At 41.5% G+C, this 24,120-nt stretch overlaps 1 protein-coding gene across 1 annotated transcript in view; it reads left to right on the top strand.

Moving 5' to 3' along the window:
* Positions 1-18,525, top strand: part of PLEK (pleckstrin) — a 28,858-nt gene extending 10,333 nt beyond the window's left edge. The window contains exons 2-9 of the mRNA XM_054586869.1: positions 746-901; positions 1,149-1,330; positions 2,976-3,067; positions 8,154-8,338; positions 9,899-10,003; positions 14,485-14,568; positions 15,427-15,496; positions 16,859-18,525. Of these exons, the coding sequence (XP_054442844.1) occupies positions 746-901; positions 1,149-1,330; positions 2,976-3,067; positions 8,154-8,338; positions 9,899-10,003; positions 14,485-14,568; positions 15,427-15,496; positions 16,859-16,995 (1,011 nt within the window). The 3' untranslated portion in view covers positions 16,996-18,525. The remainder of the gene's footprint in view (positions 1-745; positions 902-1,148; positions 1,331-2,975; positions 3,068-8,153; positions 8,339-9,898; positions 10,004-14,484; positions 14,569-15,426; positions 15,497-16,858) is intronic.
* Positions 18,526-24,120: the final 5,595 nt, after the last annotated feature.

The raw sequence follows: 24,120 nt of genomic DNA, 5'->3' as shown, positions 1-24,120 counted from the left end.
AAGGGAGACTTCCTTGAGCAAGCCAGAATGGTTCGTTTATTGCTACAGGGGCAGTTGACATTGACCCAAAGTGAAAACTTTTCAGTAAGGATTTCCCCAAAAGCTACATTGACATGAACAGCAGTACTCTGGCTTTCCAGACCATTTTGCAAGGGATTTTCATACAATATAGCCATCCTGCATGCAAGCCTGCTGTCTGAATTTCTTTTTGACATTCACATTCAGATAAAAGCTGAATAGGCCACAGGATGGACGTAACTGCAGCTAGCATGTCACCATTTACGGCCTCCACACCTGTGAAAAACATAGCTTTTGGATCATGCCACTATTCCAATGAGTCCAGTCAGGCACTGACTATTATTCAGTGGAGTTAGCACTTGAAATAGAATATATTTCCCATCCCCGAGTTGAACTGAACACAATCAGCAGGGCTGGGAGCAGAAAATAGCCTCCAGAAAGCCAAGAAGAGTAGAGATCCATACAATATTTCCTTGCTAATGATCCATGAGAGGCTTATCAGCTGATTATAGATGTGCACACAGTTTATCTTAATTTTTTTTTAAGTTCCAGAAGAATGGCAGTCCCTCCTCTCTTGAAGGCTGCTTTCCTAGCACCTTGGTCACACACAAATGTGGGTCACCTGCATTCACACTGACCAATACTAAGCTATTTACCAAGTCCTGCACTCTGTATAGAATAGTTTTAGAAAACATTGTTACATGCCTCTTTTCTTTTGTCATTACAGGGGAGTGTGTTCAACACCTGGAAACCCATGTGGGTTGTATTGTTAGAAGATGGAATTGAATTCTATAAGAAAAAAAGTGACAGCAGCCCCAAAGGAATGATTCCCCTGAAAGGAAGCACTCTGACTAGCCCTTGTCAGGACTTCGGCAAAAGGATGGTGAGCTGACATTGCTAGCCACAGTGAATGTTTTGTCAGACACTGACCTTTGGACCTGTGCTTGGCCTACAATATGAATGGTCCCCCCTGGGTTAGTCCCCCTCACCACCACCCATTCCACCCTGGATATTTGGGTCTCTCTCGGCCAAATACTTCCAGAATAGGGTTGACTCACTTGTTGTACTTCATGAGGGGCCTTGGCCCCTTGTAAATAATTATTCCTAATGGGATATGTTTTGATTTTTAGTTTGTGTTTAAGATCACTACGACCAAACAGCAAGACCACTTCTTCCAGGCAGCCTTCCTGGAAGAGAGAGATGGCTGGGTTCGGGACATCAGGAAGGCCATTAAGTGTATTGAAGGAGGCCAGAAGTTTGCAAGGAAATCCACCAGGAGATCTATTCGACTGCCAGAAACCATTGACTTAGGGTGATTTTTTGTGTTTGCTTCCTTCCACCCCTTCCCTTTTTCCCCTTTGAAGAACTCTCACAACAGGACCTGTTCCAAGGCTTGCTTTGGTCACCTCTGAATGCTTTATTCACTCTTCCTGGTGCATACTGGCTCTTGGTGTACTAAGATGTTTACCTGGATCTGAAGGAGGGATCATGGCTTCTCCAAGGCCTAGCAACTGAGGAGAGAAAGCTAATGGAGTATACATTCTTCATTTTGGATAACCTTGGCAGAGACAGAAAGAGAGCCAGATAGCCAAAGAGAGACAGAGAGGTAGAACTTATTGCATTTATGAAGTAGCCATAATAAGCTAGCCTTGAAAGAAAGCTTCAGGATCTCTAGGAAGGGAGGGAAAAAAAGGGGCTATGCATCAAAGCATGAGAGGTTTCAAGTTCAAGTGCACACGTTCCCACTGTCAGCAAGGACCAGCCAAAGTAAACACCCATTTTGGCTGGAAGCCATTTGTGCCCTGACCTAGTTTAATGTCATCTGACATTGTCTGGCTTGGAATTGAAGGTGATGGTTATTGTCTAAATGTTGTTAGAGGTTCACAGGTAGATTCAGGCCCTGCCAGGGATTGGGAACAGGGTTCCTTCCTTTCTTCCTGCACATTTCATACCTTCTATCACGCCAGTCCTTTTTTTTTCCTGAAATTCTCATTGCTTCCTGATAGTTTTGCATTTATGTCAAGTATAACCTGAAATAGGAGCCTAGTCAGAAAGAATTCTATGTTGGGTGCTAAAAATTTTCAACAACAGTTCTGTTTACACAAAGAGACCCTGAGAGGGACTGAAGAAAAACCCTTTTTACAATCTAACACAAGACTTGCATGTCACTGGAGTTTGATGAAGTTTGCACATCGACTTTGTTGAGACTGAGCACCTTCTCTCACCAGGAAAGCTCTTTGGCAAAGACCCAAGAGCATGTGCCTAGTTTAGCTGCAGCTGCTGGCTGGGGTGGTCAAGTGACCACATTTCTGGCCATGGCTGTCAGAGTTAAGTGGGAATGATGTTTGTGCTACCTGGAACCACATGACACAAGAAAGTGCCTTTCTGTGTGGTTGCTTTCAGTTTCTCTGATCAGGATATCTTCAGTTTATTACTTCAAGGACAAAAATGGGAACTTCTCACTATTATGCCTTGTCTCATAATTTTTAGAATAAGAGATAGGCTTAGTTAAAACATTCACTTTCTTGGAGGTTAATGTCTACTCTAGATGTTCTCTTGAAGGAAACTTAAAGACCTGGAACATGGGAATTGGGGGAACTTAAAGATAGAAAATGTACAGAAAACTGGACCTGAAAACCTTTAATCTTTGCCACCTAATTGAGAGCAACTCTCTTTCTCAGGCATTAGGAGTTAAATCAACAAAGGAGCTTAATGAATTTAAGAAATAATTATTACCTTCCTAGTATGTTTTGTCGAATGTTGTGCAGGCCCCAATGTTATTTAAGTATCCACTCTGCCCTTTATCTACTTGTGATCTAGTGGGGAGATTAAGGCTGGGGCCCCCTGGGGAGGGGAGGAGCTTCTGCTCACCACCAGTGTCTCCAAGGTGGACGCCCTGAGAGGACTTGCCATCCCAAAACGCTCCCACTCATCTGTCTGTTCTCATCTCTCTGCAGTGCTCTGTATTTGTCCATGAAAGACACAGAAAAAGGAATAAAAGAACTAAACCTAGAGAAGGACAAGAAGATTTTTAATCACTGCTTCACAGGTAAAAAAGGCTTCGCAAGTGGGGCAGCTGGGGAAGGATATATGTAGCTCCCTCCCGCTCAGCCTTATGCACGGGGTGGGGTTGTGTGGGGCATGCTGGGTGGATCACAGGACGAAGACTGGTGAACACGGGGCTTGTACTTCCCTAGTGTGGAAACGCAAAGAAGGGGAGAAAGGAACTTTGTTGTCCAAGACGTAGTTTTGGAAATTCCAGCTCTATCAATCAAAGTGTTATTTTTTTCCCTCCCAATAAATGATAGTGTTAAAATAGACACAGAGCTGAATAAAATGATAAACAGGAAGTAGAATGATAAACAGGAGGTAATATAATATAAGATTTACCTAACAATATTAGGGATGTCTGAGGCTGCATAGGGTCAGGCATTAAATGTTGTATGTTTAGGTAGATGGTGTAGTGGTTAAGAACATGTTTTTGGAGACAGACTGCCTTTGTTCAAATCCTGGCTCTGCAACTTGCCATGAAACCTCAGGCCAATCAATAACTTAGCCTCTTTGTGCTTCACTTTCCTTGTTTATAAAATAGTAATAAACATTTACTTTATCAATTTGCTGTAATGTGTTTAAAACAGCGGCTGGTACACACTAACTATATTGTGCAAGCTCTCAATGTGGTTTACACTAAAGAGATCACAAGTCTGAAAAGACAATCAATTTTGTGAGTTCAGGAAAAACAAAGAGTTCAGAGGGTTGCTGGGATGAATAGAAAATGGTACTTAAGTTTGACCTCTAAAGCTGGATAGAATTTCAGTATTTGTGGAAAGAAATTCTGATGAGATGGCTGAGCAGAGGATGGTGGTTCAAAGTTATGGGGCAAAAATATGAAGAATATGCATTCGTAAAAGAAAACAACCACTCTGGTAGTGCTGATGGTTCATTAGGGGGCAAGATGGGACTTATAGATTGGGCCCATGTTTGTCTGATGGCAGGCATGGCTTTCTTATGATAGAGCAGTCAAGGGAGGAAAACTCTGAGAACAGACAACAGATGTAGAATCCAGTCAACAGATAATGCATGAATATGGTCCAGGTCAAGGTCAGGAAGATAGAGAGTTAGATGGTGCGATCTCAGGTAACAGGGTAGTATCCCATGGGAATTCAGCCTCCTGGAGTGAAGGCAGTAGTCCATTAACATGAAAAAAAAGACAGGGCTAGGATTTGTGATCAAGATATCAAGCCTGGGTAGTGGTAAGGGAAACTGACAAGAGCAGGGCCCTAACTCTAGCAGGACTGAGGTCTAGCAGAGCCTAGGAAAAAGGGAACAGGGCAGGGAGCAGGGATGGGGTTATTGATGTGGATCTAGGCACAAGGTCCAGGCCAGACTTATTTCCTGTGTGACCTGTTCCTGAGTCCCATAGTGTTGGGCTAGATACAGGGGTTTCCAACCCATGGCCTGCAGGCCGTATGGAGCCCAGGATGGCTATGAACACAGCCCAAGACAAAATTGTAAATTTACTTAAAACCTTTTTTTTTGCTCATCATCAGTTTTCATTAGAGTTTGTGTATTTAATGTGCGGTGCAAGACAAATCTTCTTCTTCCAGTGTGGTGGCCCACAGACGCCAAGTTTAGACACCCCTGGCTAGAACTTCCTAAGTACCCCCCATTGAAGGTCAGGATGGGTTCCAGAAACTCAGTTGGGGTGAATCCTTCAAGTAGGAGTCAGGTGGTCTCAGTGGAGACCCAAATCTATAGCAGAGACTGGGACCCAGGCACTCCTCACATGTGATGGACAGCCTTGAATGTCAGGTGGTAGGGAGAGTAAACTGAATTAGTCTTTCAAGCTTCTGCATGCCTAGCTGAACAAGTATGGAATCTGGGGTTAGAACACTTCAGTGAAGACCCAATGCTGGTGTAACTCAGGCCTAAGGTCACTTAAACTCTCTCAGCCTTAATATTCTTATCTGTGAAATGTGGCCTGCAATTATTGCCTTACCTCTTACAGGGTTTCAGTGAAAATTAAAAGCAGAAATTCAGTATTAATTAGCTTATTCCTCTAGAGGGAAAAAAAGTAGACAAAAGCCTTTCATACATAAAATTCACAGAAGGCTCACTAACCGACTTCTCTTATTCCTGTTTCAAGGATGGCATATACTACTGCTCTCTGTTGGAGGACTCAGCTCCCACTGCCTGTGGTCGTGGCTCCCTGGTTGGCTACATTTGTAAAGATCATGTCCTTTTTAATTCAAAGCTTCATTGTAGCCTGCTAATAACCCAGTTGATGAGTTAAATTCATTTTATTCTCTTTGCAATCCTCTCATGAGGTAGAAGGTTGATTGAATGACTCCTCAAGGTCCCTGCTACCCTGCAAAAATAGTGTGACACTCAGTGTAAATGTTATCATCAGATTTTAATTTAGGACACACACATCTGACCAAGTTATTACCTGCTTAGAAACTCGCAATGGCTCCTCACTGCCAAATTATTCAATGTGCCTTCAAAGCTCTCCCCTCACTCTGTGGCTTCCTCTCTCCATTGTCTCCTTCCCCTTTTCTCCATCAACTCCTTCCCTATATCCCCAGCGTTGCTGCTTCATGCTTGTGTGAGTCTGTTGACCCTGCTGTTCTCTGGGCCTCTGCTGGCTCCTCTCTGCCCCTGCTCCTTTTGTGTCAACATATACTGATTTCAAAGCCTTGGCCCAATGTCACTTCCTCTCCTAAGTTTTTCCCAACAGTGCATGCGCCATCCCTTTCCCCTACCCACCCCTTCCAAACCTTCCTGCAGATTTGGCCCAGTAGCTCCACTGTATTGACCCACAGCATGGCAGCTGTTACAATTACTTATCACCTATCTCTCCATTCTAGATTCCTCAGGTGGGTCTCCTCAAAACCCATCACAGTACTTAGCACCCACTAGGTGCACAATAAATGTTTGTTAATAGTCTAAATGAATGGGTTAGTAAAAACTGTTTCTTTGATGACACATTGCTTCTTGAAGAACATGTAGATTTAGGGGGAAAAAAGTCGTTACACAGTTCCTTTGTTTCCAGGTGTCTTTTTTTAAAATATATATTTTATTGATTATGTTATTACAGTTGACCCATTTTTTTCTCCTTTTTATTCCCCTCCCACCTCCACTGTCCCTCCTCCAGCATTTCCCCCCACCTTTGTTCATGTCCATGGGTCGTATGTATGAGTTCTTTGCCCTCTCCATTTCCTATACTATTCTTAACCTCCCCCTGTCTGTTTTGTACCTACTATTTATGCTGCCTATTCCCTGTACCTTTTCCCCCATTCCTCCCCCTCCACCTCCCCTCTGATCTCCATTTCTATGATTCTGTTTCTGTTCTAGTTGTTTGTTTAGTTTGTTTTTGTTTTTAAGTTCAGTTTCTATAGTTGCGAGTTTATTGTCATTTTACTGTTCATAGTTTTGATCTTCTTCTTTTTCTTAGATAAGTGCCTTTAACATTTCATATAATAAGGGCTTGGTGTTGACAAGCTCCTTTAACTTTACCTTATCTGGGAAGCACTTTATCTGTCCTTCCACTCTAAGTGATAGTTTTGCTGGATAGAGTAATCTTGGATATAAGTTCTTGCTTTTCATGACTTTGAAAACTTCTTGCCAGCTCCTTCTTGCCTGCAAGGTTTCTTTTGAGAAATCAGCTGATAGTCTTAATAGGAACTCCTTTGTAGGGAACTGTCTCCTTTTCTCTTGCTGCTTTGAAGATTCTCTCTCTATCTTTCATCTTGGGTAATATACTTATGATGTACTTTGGTGTGTGCTTCCTTGGGTCCAATTTCTTTGGGAGTTTCTGAGCTTCCTGGACTTTCTGGAAGTCTATTTCCTTGGCCAGATTGAGGAAGTTCTCCTTCATTATTTTTTCAAATAAGTTTTCAATTTCTTGCTCTTCCTCTTCTCCTTCTGGCACCCCTATGTTTCAGATGTTGGAACATTTAAAGTTGTCCCAGAGGTTCCTAAGCCTCTCCTCATTTTTTTTGAATTTTTGTTTCTTCATTTGGTTCTGGTTGAATGTTTATTTCTTCCTTCTGTTCCCAGTCATTGGTTTGAATACTGGTTTCCTTGCCTTTACTGTTGGTTCCCTGTATATTTTTCTTTATTTTACTTTGTATAGCCTTTACTTTTTCCTTCATTGTGTGACCATACTCAACCAATTCAGTGAGCATTCTGATTACCAGTGTTTTGAACTGTGCATCTGATAGATTGGCTATCTGTTCATTGCTTAGTTCTATTTTTGGAGTTTTGATCTGTTCTTTCACTTGGGCCATATTTCTTTTTCTCAGCACACCTTTTAGGTTGGGACAGGTGGACCCTTAGGTATTATTCGTTAGGGCGGGGCAACCCAGGTTGCTGAGTTGTGATGCTGTATGTGGGGGAGGCATCGGAGAGGGAACAATGCTGCTTGCTCAGCTCTCAGCTGGCTTTCAGTCACTTCCCCTGCTACCCACAAGCAAATTGGGTCCTTCTAGTGTTGATTTCTGGGTGGGTGGGTTTGTGTATGTTCTAGGACCTTGTGCCTCTCTCCAATGGATTCTCCTGTGAGGCTGAGAGTTTCTCCCACTGCCTTAGCTCCCACAGGTTTTTACCACCCGAGGTTTGAGGCTTTCTTCTCCTTCACTGGAATCCTGGGTTGCGCTGACTATCTTGCTCCCCAGCTGTTCTTCGTGGTTTATCCCCACGTAAATGTGGAACTGCCTGGTTCGCCAGCCAGGGCCTCATCCACCTGGTCCTCTAGGCTCTGCCTTGCCACTTGGCCTCTCCACCCCTGTGGCCTGCCTCCACCCCTCCTACTGATCTGGATGAACATTTCTTCTTTAACTCCTTAGTTGTCAGACTTCCATACAGTTTGATTTTCTGGCAGTTCTGGTTATTTTTTGTTTTAAAATTTGTTGTCCTTTTGGTTGTGTGAGGAGGCAAAATATATCTACCTACGTCTCCATCTTGGGCAGAAGTCTGTTTCCAGGTATCTATCCCACTGATTTTGTTTTTCCTTCTTGGAATAACAGGAAAGAGACAAATGAGACATGAAGGTGCTCTGGAGCTTTCCAGAGGTGACTGTCAGTATTTGTTCTTTGATTAGGAGACTTAACCTTCCCTCTGATGGTCCTATCCAGGTAACTGTGTCATTGACTGGCTGATTTCCAACCAGTCTGTTCGGAATCGCCAGGAAGGGCTCATGATCGCCTCCTCACTGCTCAATGAAGGGTACCTGCAGCCTGCAGGAGACCTGTCCAAGAATGCAGTGGATGGTACTGCTGAAAACCCTTTCCTGGACAACCCTGATGCCTTCTACTACTTTGTAAGTAAGAAAAGCTACCTAGCTACTCTTCCTGTAATGGAGATTGCTCTGGGAAGATTCTAGGCTGATTTCAACTTATATCCACATATGTGAAAGAGAGGCCCAGATCTCTACAGCACATTGAGAGCTGCTCCCAACCCAATGGCTGCCACATCCAAGTGGTTCAGTTTAAAGGAAAATATTGTTTACTTGAATGGTTTTCTTTAAAAGGACTTTTAAAACTTTATTATGTCTATTCTTATTCTAAGCAAAAATTCATTTTCAAAAACTGATTTGGCCGTAATACATGCTGAACACTCCCCTAGACAAAGGAGATAACAGCAGTTTAAAAGAATAAAAATTGCAGTCCTCATGGAGCTTCCTTTCCTGAGGGAGATCCTTAAAATCACAATATGCTAATTGTATTTTTCTAAATATACATGGAAATATACAACTTAGTACAAAATGTGTGTATCCACATTCCCTTCTGCAATCATCTGTGTACATGGGCATATGGTATGCTTACCACAGATCGGGAAATACTATATTACACAACAGGAACCTAATCTTGGGCCATGTGAGAAATCCTGCAACAATGGATTTCTAGGGGGATTTTGGTAGTTTTATTTCTATTTGGGATCAGAGCACAGAAGTTAGGAAGTTACTTAAGAGCCCTTTACAGAAATGATGTGAATGCCCCAGAGAAAGCTTCATTTCACTTTGGAGGAACTTCCGCTGTCAGTGTACATATTTTTAGACCTTTAATTTGGTTGTTTATAGCCATTTAAATGTGGGATACTAAAAATACCCAACACAGTGGCTCCTCTTCCTCTATATGATTCATTGCTTGCTTATAGCTGAGCAAGTCCCAGTTCCCTGCTGACCTCAAAGGATGAGGCTGAGCACCAGCTCTTGGTCTTCTCAAAGTAGAAAGGGCTGAGTGGCAGAGGTCATTATGGAGATCTTGTTGCCCAGTGTATTATAAGTTAGTCAACTGTACTTTCAAGGATGTGGCCATGAGGTCCCAAGAGAAGAAAGGCTTTGAAGGAAGAAATGTGCTGAGTTAGGCTTAAAATACAAGGTAGGCAAACATAAGTTTACAGTTGTTCATATAGAAAATAATACAATAATTAATAAGTAATGATAATACAAGAAAAACTCAGATGAACACACAATACAATATATAGATGATGTATTATAGAATTGTACACTTGAAACCTATATAATTTTAATAACCAATGTCACCCCCCAATAAATTCAGTTAGAAAAAGAATAAACTCTATGTTTTGTGTACTCTAACTTGCATAGCTTGGGGAACCCAAGAAAATGAATTGATATCAACAAGATCACATGAGTGGAAACTAGAGAGGAAGAGCATCTAGAAACAAGATAAAATGGGAGGAGGAATGAGATAACCAAGGACAGCCCTTAAAGTTCAAGTTGGGTTATAAACCACAGGAGGAGAAGGAGCCTGCCCTAGTGCCTGGAAGTAGTAGATAGGGTCATGTGCTGGTGAACAGTGTACAAGCAGCAATACACCAAAGACTGGTCAAATAAACTTGCTATTTTGTTTTCCAATAGCCAGACAGTGGGTTCTTCTGTGAAGAGAATTCCAGTGATGATGATGTAGTTCTGAAAGAAGAATTCAGAGGAGTCATTATCAAGCAGGGATGTTTACTGAAGCAGGTGAGTGACCACCACTATCCTTTTCTAGCCTTTCCTTCTTATCCAGTCCTTTTTCTTTCTAACCACCAAGTGGTATTTCATTTGACCAATAGTCAACTAGTACATAAAACCCATGGAGTGAAGGGTAGACAGATAACTAAATAGATGATCAAAGTGATATTGGGTCAGGAGAACCGAGGCAGTCAGGGCAGAAGATGTACCTTGAAAAAAGGAAACTCCCCTTTTATCTATATCATGGGAAAAAGGGATGTTTCAAGAAAAATATTGATCTTTTAATTAGCTGGATGAATTCAATTGGCTAAGAGGTGTTATGCAAAAGACAGAGATGTTTCATAATGAAAATACTTCTGTTTGTTTATCCCTCTTCTCTACAAAGTAACCAGGGAACAGTTATAAGCCACACCCAGAAAAGGAACATCATATATTGTTGAGAACAAGAAAAGGGCCATTCCAGGTTGTGAGTAGGATATAGTGAGACCAAATCTAGGGCATGTCTGAGACCAACTCTACAGGAGCAGCAGCAAAGGTCAAATCCAGTTGGAGAGCAAGGACTCAGTCCTGGGGGCAAGTCATGTACAGTTACCAGATGTCCACAGGTATAGGCTACTGTTAGTCTGGAAGGCAAGGGCTAGGGTGAGCTGAAGAGCTGTAGTTAGTTGCCAGGTGCCAAGACATGAAATGCCAAGAAGTAAGAAAGAGAATGTGAGGATTGGGGCTGAGGGAGAAATCCAGGGCCAGTACCTAGTAGAAGCAGAAGCAATAGGAAGACAAAGGAATATTCAGGATGAAATAAACTGATACCAGTACCTGGTGTCACAGAAGGGAAAGCTGCTGTATGAAGCCAAAGTTTTGCCCTTTTGGTTGTGCTGTGAGCTTTCTTAAAGGCACTGCAGTATATAACAGGGAGAATCTGGTTGCTGTAAGGAGATTTTTGTGCACTGTCTGTAAGTCCCATGGGACTGAGATTTGACTTAACTCATAATGGGACCTTGAACTTTCAGGGCAAAGAAGGGAGAACCAATGCTGAGCATATATTTACATTTAAAAAAAAGGATTTGGGTTAACTGAGATTAGAAATAGAAATGGATTTTGAGTTTCACTAGGGGAAGTGGGGAATTAGTGTGGTAAACTTACCTTATATTAGGGTCCTAAGAAATAGTACAGCAAGGATTTAGAAAGAATATACAGAATATTCTAATAACTTTTATCACAGGGTGACCAGTCACTAGATTAAAGGAAAATCATAGGAGCAAGGCCAGCCTTACACAGGGAAGATAGACAGAGTTTGCCCACTGGTGGCTTCCACTTTAGTCCTGCCAAACATTCCTATGTTCCCAGCTTTTTGATTACAGGTGCTGGGAGGTGGCCATTAAGACAAGAGTAATTTGGGAGGGAATCTCATTATTTGTTCATGTTGTTGATTCCTTCTATAATTCTATATTGTTATCAGCCATTAATGCCTTTTCTTGAATTAGTTGATCGGACAAGCTCTAGCCTAAAGAGGAGTCCTGAGAAAACTGACCATGAAGGCTGAGAAGGGGCAAAGACTGAGCTGGACTGGAGTCATGTCTGGGCAAAGCAGCTCAGTGGAGACCCTGGGTCATCAAAAACTGGCTGAGGACAGTGGGTGCCTGAGTGTGTGTTAAAGACAGCGGGGACTAGAAGTGTGCTTGCTTCCATGTTTTCCTTCACCTTCCTTCACTGGGCCTTTGATAGCTCTAATTTAGCCTTAGCCAGCCCAGTTAGTGCACATTGTAATCCTCTAGGGACCTGTGAGCATGCCAGGCCAATGTAGCCAGTCTCTGGATTTTATAGCTCCCTATGGGTGTGTGGTCAAGACTGGGAACCACAGAGCTAGCTTTTTTCTCAAGGGCTAATATAGCCTATTACCAAATACTGCTATTCAAATAGTCATCCTTATAAATCTCCTTTAAATATGAAAAGAAAGCAATCTATGCACCTTCAGGAATTTTTTTCTTTAACAATATTTTTTCCTCTCTTTTTTTAGAGGGGATGGAGAAGGGAACAAAAACCTCTTCTATATGAATTGACAGTCCTCTTTAATGTTTCTAATCTCTTAGTTCAGGGGTTTATAACCCTGGTTCATATGAGAGTCATCTGAGGGAATTTTTAAAAATTACCTTTTTAAGGGCCACAAAATCTAAGCAGCCCTGGGTCTACTGCTGGGAGTTAGCCAAGGTTAGCCTGCATGGAATGCTTACAAAGAAAAAGGACATCTGTGTTCCACACCTTCAGTGGTGAAGTAACTGATTCCAACTGCAGGTCTGGCCCCTCCCTTCCCCACCTTTTCCTCTCCATTTCTCCGAGCCCAGAGGAAATAATTCTACTTGGGGGAATGGAACAAATTTGAGGATGAATGAGATTGGATTATATTCAATATAATCTTTTAAAATATAATTTACTCTGTTATCACAATGCATAAAATATTTGGTTTCTCAACCATTGTAGGTTCTTTGATGAAGAAGGACAATGTGTTATTCTTTTTTTTCCCCTCATATCTGCTGTGAAGTTCAGCATCCTTCTTGGCCTATAATAGGCAATAAACATTTGTAGAATTAATTCAATCAAATGTAAGTAGATGACTTTGACAGATCAGCAACAATCCTTGGCACCCCCAGGCATACATGCATTCCTTAAAATCCCTCAGGAAATACTCATTAGATGAGAGATGGTCAGCCAGGCACCCACTTACGAACACCAAACTCTTCAGCATGTCACGTTGTAATGCTAGTAAGGGCTGAAAGGAAATAAGGTGGTTGTCTGGGGTTGGCTGGTTTCACATCTTCCTGTTAACCTTCTTCCTCTGTTGACTCATGAGAACTTGGTATTCACCCAGTAATTTCAGAGGGTATGTGCTTTGTATGTCTGCAGGTCAAGATGAAATGGTATGGGCAGAAACTTTAGGGTCTACATTTTAGAGGCAACATTGGCTAAGGCAAAGCACAGAAATTCATAAGAATTTTAGAGGTTGATGCTTTGCAAAAGCCATTCTGAACACAAAATAGCAGAAAGAAATAGTCTGTATTCTCCCTTATGACTCCACAGGGTTCCTGGATTCAATCTTCAAGCAAGCAAAAGACTTGAGAGGAGCTATTTGATCAAATGACTTAGACTCATTCTTGAAAGTTCCCTTTAAATGTCTCTGACCTGGAATTATAAGGGAGGCACTGTTTGCTAAAATTATAAATGTTTTATTGCTTTCTATACAAGCACAATGAAAAATATTGGAAAATATATTTATGTGGCTGTTAATATGTGGTGTGTTAGAGAACAATATTCTTTATATTGGCAAGATAGAAACTAAGTATCTTTTAATTTAATGATTTTTGGCTTCTGAGTTATTTAAGTCATTTGAATTTCTGTTGGCGATCATACACTCAGGTTTACTGTGACATTTTGAAAACCTGCTATAAGCTAATTGAATTAACTGGATAATTCAAGGCAATTGAAAATAGATATGAAGCAGCTTCCATGTGCCAAGCACAGTGCTGGGCAATTAGAGGACCAAAGACAAACAAGATACAAACTCTGCCCTCAAAACCCACAATCTAAACAGTGTCAATGTTTAATTCTATTAGAAAAGGCCAAGTCCTATTCTTTTTCACCATCTCTGGCACAACAACTACTCTTTCTCATTTCCTTTGTGGCTGCCTGGCGTTAGCCCCTGATAATGTTATGCCTGAATTATTGCAATGATTTCCCAATGACCTCTTTTTACCTTATTATCTTGCCCCGACTTATCTTTAATCTAACCAGCTGGTCCGTTCTGTCTGTTGTCACATTTATCTTTTCACTTCCACCTCGGTGACAACCCCACCTTTTATTTTTACTAAGTCTCTTTCTGCTTCTCCAACTTTGACTCAACTGCTCCTTTTAATCCCTGCCTCCTAGTCAGATTGCTTTTATTCATCACATCTGAATACGCCTTGTGCACTCCCACTGCTTTTTTGTTGTCAGTGGTCTCTCACCTACCTCTTTCTCACTCACATGGATAAGCATAGGTCTCTGTAAGACTTTCTTTGACGTACAAACCCAGAATCACATCTCTCTCATTTAAATTTTTTGAAATCCATTATTTTCTATACCCATTATTTGATTTAGATATTTGCTATTGAATTTTTATACCTAAGCTATAAACTCTATGAAGAGTAGGGCCATATCTTAAATCTTTTTATAGCTGCCACATTACCTAACAACGTACATTGTATATACATAGTACTATCTTGTGTAATACCAAGTTGGAAGACATCTTAGAAATAATTTAATCCACAGTTTAATAATATCCAAGTTGTTCATGGGCCACAGTGCTCTCTCTCTGACAAAGATCTGGGTTAGGGCCTGGTTCTCCTAGAATTAGTATTAGAACTATTTGTCTTTTTTTCAATTCAGATTTATATTGTATGTGTATAGAGTGATGCTAAGAACTCACCATTCTTTTCTCATGTTGATCCTGGATATAGGGGCATAGGAGGAAAAACTGGAAAGTCAGGAAGTTCATCCTGAGAGAAGACCCTGCATATCTGCACTACTATGACCCTGCTGGGGTGAGATCCTGTGGTCAAACCCATTCTCCTAGAAGCCTCCACTGCATTTGTTCACAGAGTTTTCTATTCCCTTTTCTGCTCTGTTGATATACACTTTTTCTCTTCACTCTCCCACTTTTTTCTCCCTCCTTTCTCTACCTTTTCCTACTTTCTCTTGTTGCAAAAATTTGAGATCTTAGGCTTGAGGCCAGCATAAGCTCAGGGATGGAAGAAAATATCACTAAATTGTCATCTGTTAGTCAACTCAACATACCTTTTTTTGTTTGCCCCTATCTAATATTTTCAGAGGGACTCAACCAGTTGAACATTTTGCTCTTGGTTTAATATGCAAAAAAAAAAAAAAAAATTGATACTTTCTCTTGTAGGCCAACTTGGATGAAAGCATCGTTTAAATCTAGGAATTTAGACTCCCGAGTATTCAGAAGGGAGTTTTTCCTCAGTAAACTGAGCCAACTCTAAAGCATAAAGACAACTCCATCTGGGTTGGGTCCTCAGCCTCTGCTTGCAGTGCAGGGCTCTTTGATTCCCTTTCTTGAGGGATAGTTGCACAGGACCAAAGAGCTCTGGAAAAACACACTTCTTCTCTTGTGGGTTGTGATGATTAAGCCCTTCCACCTCCCCTCCCACTTTCCTCTAGACATGGTGTTCAGATTGACTTGTGTCTTCATCCTGCCTCCTTGGGTGAGGTGGGGGGTGGTGGATCTGGATAGGGTTTCTTTTAATCTCCTTCTGCTCTTATCTATTTTGGGGGCCCTGATCGATACCAGAGTGAGTCTGTGTGGCTTTTGTGCCATCAAGATAAGGTATATCCATACTTTGTACTTAGGAAACATAACGAAGGACTCCTCTCTCCTCTAGGGGGAAGATCCCCTGGGAGCAATTCATTTGAGAGGCTGTGTGGTGACTTCAGTGGAGAGCAACCCAGATGGTAAGAATGCAGTTTGTTTGAAAGAGGTGTGTCTGCGTAGGCTCCTTTCCCACACATGGGCATCCTGAGCCAACAACTATCGACCATTCCATTAACCAGGCGTAAGCATGAATGAACTGCTGTCTGAAAACCTACTGCTTTCCCTACTGCTATGCCGGCTCTCTGGGTCTTGAGGAGTTGGAGAGATTTTGTGAATGCCTTGAGTAAATTGTTGAGCAATACTGAGAAAAATCCTTCACATCAGAACTGGCTTGAATGGACAAACTTGTTACCTCCTTATGCCTGTAACCAGCCCATGACATTCCTTAATGGGAGGCTTTTACAGACCAGGAAATTTCCCACAAAAAAAACCAAAACAATCATGCAGTGAGTGGAAGGTATACCTGGGTTGTAATTAGGTCTGTGCTAGTCAATTAGTGGCAGGGCCTTGGGTGAATCACCTAACTAACCTAGGTCTTAGTTCCTCCTCTGAGATTGAGGGGCTTGCATTAGATGATCTCTGGGTCCTCGACCACAAGTGTATGATTTGGTGCATGGAATAAGCATGGTGGTGTAGATTCACTTCTCAGGTGCAGGCATGGTGGTTTCACTGTGGAGATGTTGTTTAGACATACAAACCCTGGTTTTGCCTTGTCCTTTTGGGTTTATGATGTTATAAAGATTGATGGGAAAACACTCCAGCTGCAAATGCCTAGTTTTTTTGTTGTTGTTGTTGTTTTGTTTTTTGTTTTTTACTACTCCTGAATCTGCTCACTCCTCTCTCCCCATGGAATTCTGTTTTAGTTTGGGCATTGGGAGCATCCTGCTTTTTGATTTGAGGTAGATGTTTTAAGTCTTGTCATAGTATTGGCCAGGTTATTGTCTTCACTCTTAGCAGAGACTCTAACTTAGTCTTTGATAAAAACAAGTTCAGGCTATACTGCTGGTACTGGTGGTGGGCCTGGCTATTTATTTATTTATAAATTTAAAAACTACATTAGGGTCAGCCCTTCATTTATGTTATGAGTACAGGAAATACTCATTAGACACTATCAGAGGTCACTCACCGAACACTATTGGTATGCAAAAATGAGAGATTTAGTTTGTAAACTCTAAAGAAAATGTTCCTCCTTGAGTGTTTCACTTATTTCTTAAACACACATACACAATCACACTATGTACCTATGTGTGTGTGTGTGTGTGTGTATACAAATACAATAAATATATATGATCATTCAATGATGGTAAGTTTGAAAATTACATAATTGATTTCCTTAGAACACTAAAACAAAAATGGGACTTCATTCCTTAGAGAAGGAGGGTGAACTAGGCAGCCTTTCTGTGGTGGCCTCGTGCACTGTCATTCACATTCTCTTTCACCAGGCAAGAAGAGTGAAGAAGAGAACCTCTTTGAGATCATCACAGCTGATGAAGTTCATTATTTCTTGCAAGCGGCCACCCCCAAGGAGCGCACTGAGTGGATCAAAGCCATCCAGGTGACCTCCCGGACTGGGAAGTGAGATTCACCTGCAGCTCCTCATCACCCTCCTGAGAGAACCCCACAGATAAGCTCGGTCCAGGATCTATTCACTTCTAGTGACAGATCAACAAGACAGGGCCCAGGGGTGGGAACTTTTCACCTGTGGGGGTTCTAAATGTAACTAACCACACACCACGTGATGTTCACCTGCACCCCGCTGCATGGCTCACTGAAGTCTCTCTGCCACTCCCTGTTTCCCCCAAGCAGATGTAGCAAGCTATGTGGGGTTGGTGCACAGCTTAATCTTTCCAGACCTCAGGTTCTTCTGGGAAATGAAGCAAATCCTTGAAGTCCTCCTAAGCTTAAAACCCAACAGCCCTGTGATTCTAATACTCATGGTCATCCAGCTGCTGTCCCTTCTTGGCTAAATCCTGGCCTCCAGAACCAGAGACAACTCTTCCCTTTAAAATTGTTCCGAAAAAGAGGCATAAACTCCTTTTGTTCTTTTGCGCCTCCTCCCCTTGCTCTTGGCCACAAGATTCTGTATCAAAATGAGGGAGATCTCTTGTCTTCCTTCCTCCCTCTACCCAGAAACTTCCTGACAGCCAGCAGTGCAGTGGTGGCTTTTAGGTTGGAGCCTTCTTTCACTTACTATAGCCTGGCAAGTTATTATGTCCTTACTATGTCTTCTGAGAAAAGGATCTGAGGAAGCCAGGAGTAGCCGGGCCCTTTGCCATGCCTTCAAGCCACTCAGAGCAGGCATATTCTACTCCCTCTTGAGGCTGTTCTGAGAAGGGTCTATCTTTGTCCCTTTCAGGAACATTTCTCTATCATTTATTATCATTGGAATGGGGAACTCCAAGTCTTTGAGAATGTTGCATTTGAATGTTTGGAGAGAAAAAAAAGTGGCCATATGGGTTCCCCTAATGGATTCTCCCCATGGGTGAGGGGCCTGAGCAGCTGCCTGGCTAATGTGTACCCCCAGTCCAAGCTCCAGAGGGTGCAGGGGCTGGACCACAGGCAGGCAGCTTGGATGATGGGTTTGTACAAAGACAGCACTGAAGCACCTAAGTCTAGACAGAGCTAGTGGAGGTAGCTGTCAACATTGTTCAGTGTTTTCAGTTCTCCAGTTAATGATGCTGTGGTTGCTCCTGAGCTTTAAGAATAAGCTGTAGCAGCTCCTGCTTGGCTGTGAGGGAACCTCATGAACCCATTTTCAACCAAAGTAATCTGACCTAAATTCAAATCGGGTAACTGTTTCCAATTTTTGATCATGTCCACTAACCAGTGATTCTAATCCAAAACTGAGGAGTACACCAGGGATGTGTGTGAAGGTGTATTTCCCAATTTCAGATTTTTAATTTTAAGTCCCTAGTAAGGAAAGAAAAGTAGAAAATTCTTCCTGATTTTTCAGCTCTCTTTCCTCCTCCAATTTCACGTAATATCCATGAGTCTCTTCCAACTCCCATTGTTTTATCAATGGCCTACAGATAAAAGAGTACCTTTTCCTGATTCTGTAGTAAACTGTTTTCTTAGAACATTCACAGTAGTTTTTCTACACTCAATGTTAAATGTATTTATTAATATGGAGTCCACTTTATGTTTTGAAATAAACATGACTGTGTTTAGTGTCTTTTTGGTGTGATGACTCAAATGTTTTGCCTCCTCTTAATGACTCTCCTTCATTGCAACCCACTTTCATTTACTGAGGATAATACCATTTCTAATCTCTCATGTTATCCCAATGACTCTGGTGTTTTGTTTTTTTTTAAACAAAGTCAGTCTGTTCTAGGGAATAACAAAAATGTGGGGAAAATAAAGGTAAACCATAAGCCTATATCACTAATTTTAAATCTATGGGACCTTGATTACTATGTTCAGGTAAGCAAAAGAGTCCAGAAATGGCCATTAACTATTAAGGATACAGAAGACTACTTACATTAGGGAAAAATAAGTTTCCTACTGGGTGCTACTATGTGCGGTTGAGTGGGATGTGCCCTGCTCAACTCCAGGAAGCACAGTTCACATTGTAGTCTAGGTGACTGTCACTTCTTGGGATTTTCATTACATAGTCTGAATATTTGTACACAGTGGTCTGCAGGGAATTCAAAGTGTTATGACTTCCTAACACAAGCAATTAATTATTCCTAGTGGAATGAAAGGGTCGCTTTGTAAAATGGTTATTTAGAGTGTAGGTCTAGATGTTATACCTGAACCTCTTTGGCTCAGGCCTTCTCAGGCATAGTAACTGGTAACTCCACATAGGTTTGAGCCCCAGAGTGACAGGCATTTTGTTCAGTAATGTGGATGAAAGAATAAACAAACAGTTTCATATGAAGATCATTCCAAACCAATAAGAAAGGCTGTTTGGCATTTACCCATAATTCCAATTTAGATTGGGGGAAAATAAATTGTAATATAATTACTTGTGGAAAAATAAAGAAAGTATATATAAAGAAAAAAATATCTTTTGACATCATGCATTTAACAGCAAGCCAGGAGACTTCCAGCCAAGGTGGAGGCATAGGTAGATACACTTTGCCTCTTCGCACAACCAAAGGAAGTACAACAACAAATTTTAAAAAAAAACCACCCAGAACTGCCAGGAAATTGTATGGAAGTCTGACAACCAAGGAATTAAAGAAGAAATATTCATCCAGACTAGTAGGAGGGGCAGCAATGGGCAGCCTGAGCAGAGAGGACAGTGCAGCAAGGCGGCAGCTGGAGGGCTAGGTGTGTGAGGCGGCAGCTGGTGCACCTGGCAGTCCCACATTTCCATGTGGATAAACCAGGAACAACTGGGGAATGACACAGGCTGCGCAAACCAGGGTTCTAGTGCAGAAAAAGAAAGCCTCAGAACCTCTGGTGGTAAAAACCTGTGGGGATTGCAGCAGGGGGAGAAACTCCTGGCCTCACAGGAGAGTTCCTTGGAGAGATCCACAGGGTCTCAAGAATATACGCATACACACTCACCCAGGAATCAGTGCTAGAAGCACCCAGTTTGCTTGTGAGTAGTGGGGGAAGTGACAGAAAGCTGGGCAAGAGCTGAGCAAGCAGCATTTTCCCCTCTCTGACCCCTACCCCACATACAGTGCCACAACACAGCCACCTGGGTTGCCCAACCCTGGTGAATACCTAAGGCTCTGCCCTTTGCAATGTAACAGGAGCACCAAGACAAAGAAATATGGCCCAAATGGAAGAACAGATCAAAACTCCAGGAAAAATACAACTAAGCGATGAAGAGATAGCCAACCTATCAGATGCACAGTTCAGAACACTGGTCATCAGGATGCTCATAGAAATGGTTGAGTATGGTCGCAAAATAGAGGAAAAAGTGAAGGTTAGGCAAGGTGAAATAAAGAAAAATATATAGGGAACCAACAGTGAAGGGAAGAAAACCAGGACTCAAATCAACAATTTGGAGCAGAAAGAAGAAATAAACATTCAACCAGAACAGAATGAAGAAACAAGAATTCAAAAAAATGAGGAGAAGCTTAGAAACTTCTGGGGCAACTTTAAACATTCCAACATCTGAATCATAGGGGTGCCAGAAGGAGAAGAGGAAGAGCAAGAAATTGAAAACTTATTTGAAAAAATAATGAAGGAGAACTTCCCTAGTCTGGCCAAGGAAATAGGCTTCCAGGAAGTCCAGGTAGCTCAGAGAGTCCCAAAGAAGTTGGACCCAAGGAAGCATACATCATAAGTACATTACCCAAGATGAAAGATAAGGAGAGAATCTTCAAAGCAGCAAGAGAAAAGGAGACAGTTCCCTACAAAGGAGTTCCCATTAAGACTATCAGCTGAGTTCTCAAAAGAAACCTTGCAAGAAGGGGCTGGCAAGAAGTTTTCAAAGTCATGAAAAGCAAGGACTTATATCCAAGATTACTCTATCCAGCAAAGCTATCATTTAGAGTGGAAGGGCAGATAAAGTGCTTCCCAGATAAGGTAAAGTTAAAGGAGTTCTTCATCACCAAGCCTTTATTATATGTATGAAACGTTAAAGGGAATTAACTAAGAAAAAGAAGAAGATCAAAACTATGAACAGTAAAATGACAATAAACTCACAACTATCAACAATTGAACCTAAAAACAAAAACAAAAACAAACTAAGCAAACAACTGGAACAGGGACAGAATCACAGAAATGGAGATCACATGTAGGGTTATCAGGGGGGAGGGGAGAGGGGAGAATAAAAAAAATGTACAGGGAATAAGAAGCATGGTAGGTACAAAATAGACGGAGATAGGTAAGAATAGTATAGGCAATGGAGAGAACTTATATGTATGACCCATGGACATGAATTAAAGGGGGGAATGCTGGTCAGAGGGGGGTGCAGGGTGGAGGAGAATAAAGGGGAGAAAAAAATGGGACATCTGTAATAGCATGATCAATAAAATATACTTTAAAAAATACAGCAAGCCAAGTAAATAGAGCATTCAATCTGAAAAATCTAATACCTTTTTGGGAAAAAAAAACAGGAGACATTGAAAGGTGAGAATCTTACATGCAGATGGAGAGTGCTAATTTAAGGAAAGATGGTAAGTATCTCTTGCAGACACACACATACACATACACATACACATATACTAGGCCTGTACAGAAAGTATCCAGCCATGCACTATGAAAAATGGAGATGTTTACTCAAGAAGATACAAGAAACATTGTACACAGGACAATGATGTCTCAGTCCCCTTCAAAGTAGGCAACTTGGGACTTCACATGGTCCTCCCAATCACTGTCAGCTGCCTTGTCATATTTTCCTGAATCTCATTGATGGTCTAAAATCTGTTTCCTTTCAAAGGTGGTTTTTTAGTTTTGGAAAAAGCCTGAAGTTGCAGGGTTGCCAAATCTGGGCTATAGGGGGCGCTGAGTCACCCAAGTGATTTGATGTTTCACCAAAAAATTCACTCCATGTGATGATGAACAGGCACATTGTTGTGATGAAGCTGCCCACACCAGTTGTCCATACCTGTGGCCTTCTGAATCATCCAAATAGTTTCCACAGAGAAATGTTAAAGCTTAATGCAAAATTTGATACAGATTCATTGTTCTACTTGCTCAGACATTATACAACAGCCACACAGTACACATGCCCACTCAAAGTCATCTACTGCCCCCACTGACTAGTACAGTGAAGTCGTCATTGTTCATGCATGCACATTTTCGTCCAGTCTCCTTGGCTGCCAAGTTACATAGATGTTGTGCAAGCCATTCTCGCTATTTTAACAATGTCTAGACTTTTTACAGACAGACTTCATATAGTGACTAAAATTTTACCAGTAGAGTATGACTTTCAAAAACAGAATGAGGAACCTGCCTACGTTAAAATAACAAATTATTTCCCAGCACTAAACAGAGCACCGACATCATTTCCTTTGGATTTTGGGTAATCCTACTAAGAACAAAATCCTTTCTGCTGCCACCCCACGTCAGCCCTTGGATAAAAAGAAAACCACAAAAGGAAATAAGATTTCAGGTTCCATTTTGTGTTCTCTGAATAAGGAATTTCAAAACTTAGTAGCGTGGATTAGAAGATGTTAGAGAGGAAAGAGTGGGAGAAAAAGAAAGGAGTAGCTTGCTTTGAAAAACTTGAAAAGATGGTTCTCAGTGATTTTGGCTCAGTTTGAGGGCAGAGGAAAGGTAAAATTTAGGTTTCACTGGAGGAGGGAAAGGAGGATGAGAGGAGAGTGTTTATGATACAATATTTGTTCCCTTGAAACATTTTTCCCTTGAAACTTAACTAAGTTGTTTGATAGAAGGGGAAATGTAGTGGTTTGGAGCCTGGGACCTATGTTTGAATGCCACTCTGTGACTTACTGCATTTGCAACATGTAGGAGTATTGACTTTACCCCTAAAATGAGAATAATAATATTCCCCTCATAGGGCTCTTATTAGTACTAAATGAACTACTTGTAAATTACCTGACATGTGCAGGCACCCAACTAATCCTAGTTTCCTTTCTTCTTACTCTGCCATAGAAGCTACTCGTGGTATGCCAGGTTAAGTATTTATTGAGCATTTACTATGTGCTATCAATGAATTCTATAGTGTTATTAGACATTTGGTTTCCATAAACTATATATACAATTCATAGGGTTATTTTTGCCCATAAAGTATTAATTTACTCAATCACACATTGCCCTGTGCCAGCTTTTGAGAATATAATCTTTACAGGCTCTGTGTTAGCAGGTTTCAACTTTTGGTCTCTGTCAGAATGGCCTGCAGAATTCTTTCACTGAACATAAGCCGGTGACTCTGTTTCAGGAATTCTGATTTCATAAGTGTGTGGTGGGGCCTTGGTGTTGGCACTTCTACTTTAAAAAATGTATATAGGAAACTTTTATCATCATTAAAAGTAAGAACTACCAATAAACTCCTTGAATCCCCTCTGCCTACAGTTTAGACACTGAAGCGGTAGCCTAGCGTTTAAAGCTCTTTACCACCTGGCCCCCACCTGCCTTTCCCAACTGATTTCCCCTTTGCCCACCGTCCACTCCAGGAATACATCCATATCACTCATCCCTGGGAAGACCATCACACTTGGGGAACCACCTCTTGCATGATCATGCACCCCCAGGGCCTGGAACACCGTCTGCTCCCTGTGTTTGCCTCTCTCATTCTTATTCCTCCTTCAAGGTCCAGCTTAATGTCTTAGCTCCCTGAACTCCTCTGTAATTCTGTTTCCATGGCAGACTTTATGTCTCTGAATTTCTCTGTTATCTATTTGTACTAGGAATTTAGCAACAGTCACCTACTCTATTTGTTGAAGTTATTAATTATGCTTCCTGTTTTAGGGTTTGTGTTCTTTGGGATCAGAAAAGTGTCTGTGTTTTAGCATTTTTTTCAAATCCTTCCTAACACCTAGTTCAGTTCTTGTGCCTATAGGTGCCCAATAAGTAGCTGGAGGTTGAGCAATGTGAGCAAAGGAATTACTAGTCACAAGCTGGAGGCTTCTCATACATTGGCTTGAGCTTGGGGAGAGCATGGCAGCTGTCTTAACAAACACTTCCTCTTTGCTGCCACCATTCTGAAGCCTTTTGTTAATGTTCTTAACAACCCGAGGAATATGATATACATATCATTCCCCTTTTATGGATGAGGAAATTGTGGACAGAGAGGCGAAGTGATTTGTCCAAGGTCACACAGCTAGGAATCGCCAGAGTT

Source organism: Pteronotus mesoamericanus, unplaced genomic scaffold (genome assembly GCF_021234165.1).
Source record: "Pteronotus mesoamericanus isolate MK-2021 breed Mesoamerican mustached bat unplaced genomic scaffold, CSHL_Meso_final contig_98, whole genome shotgun sequence".
Classification (NCBI taxonomy): domain Eukaryota; kingdom Metazoa; phylum Chordata; class Mammalia; order Chiroptera; family Mormoopidae; genus Pteronotus; species Pteronotus mesoamericanus.
The sequence above is the reverse complement of the archived record's forward strand: the minus strand, read 5'-3'. Positions and strand labels throughout refer to the sequence as shown.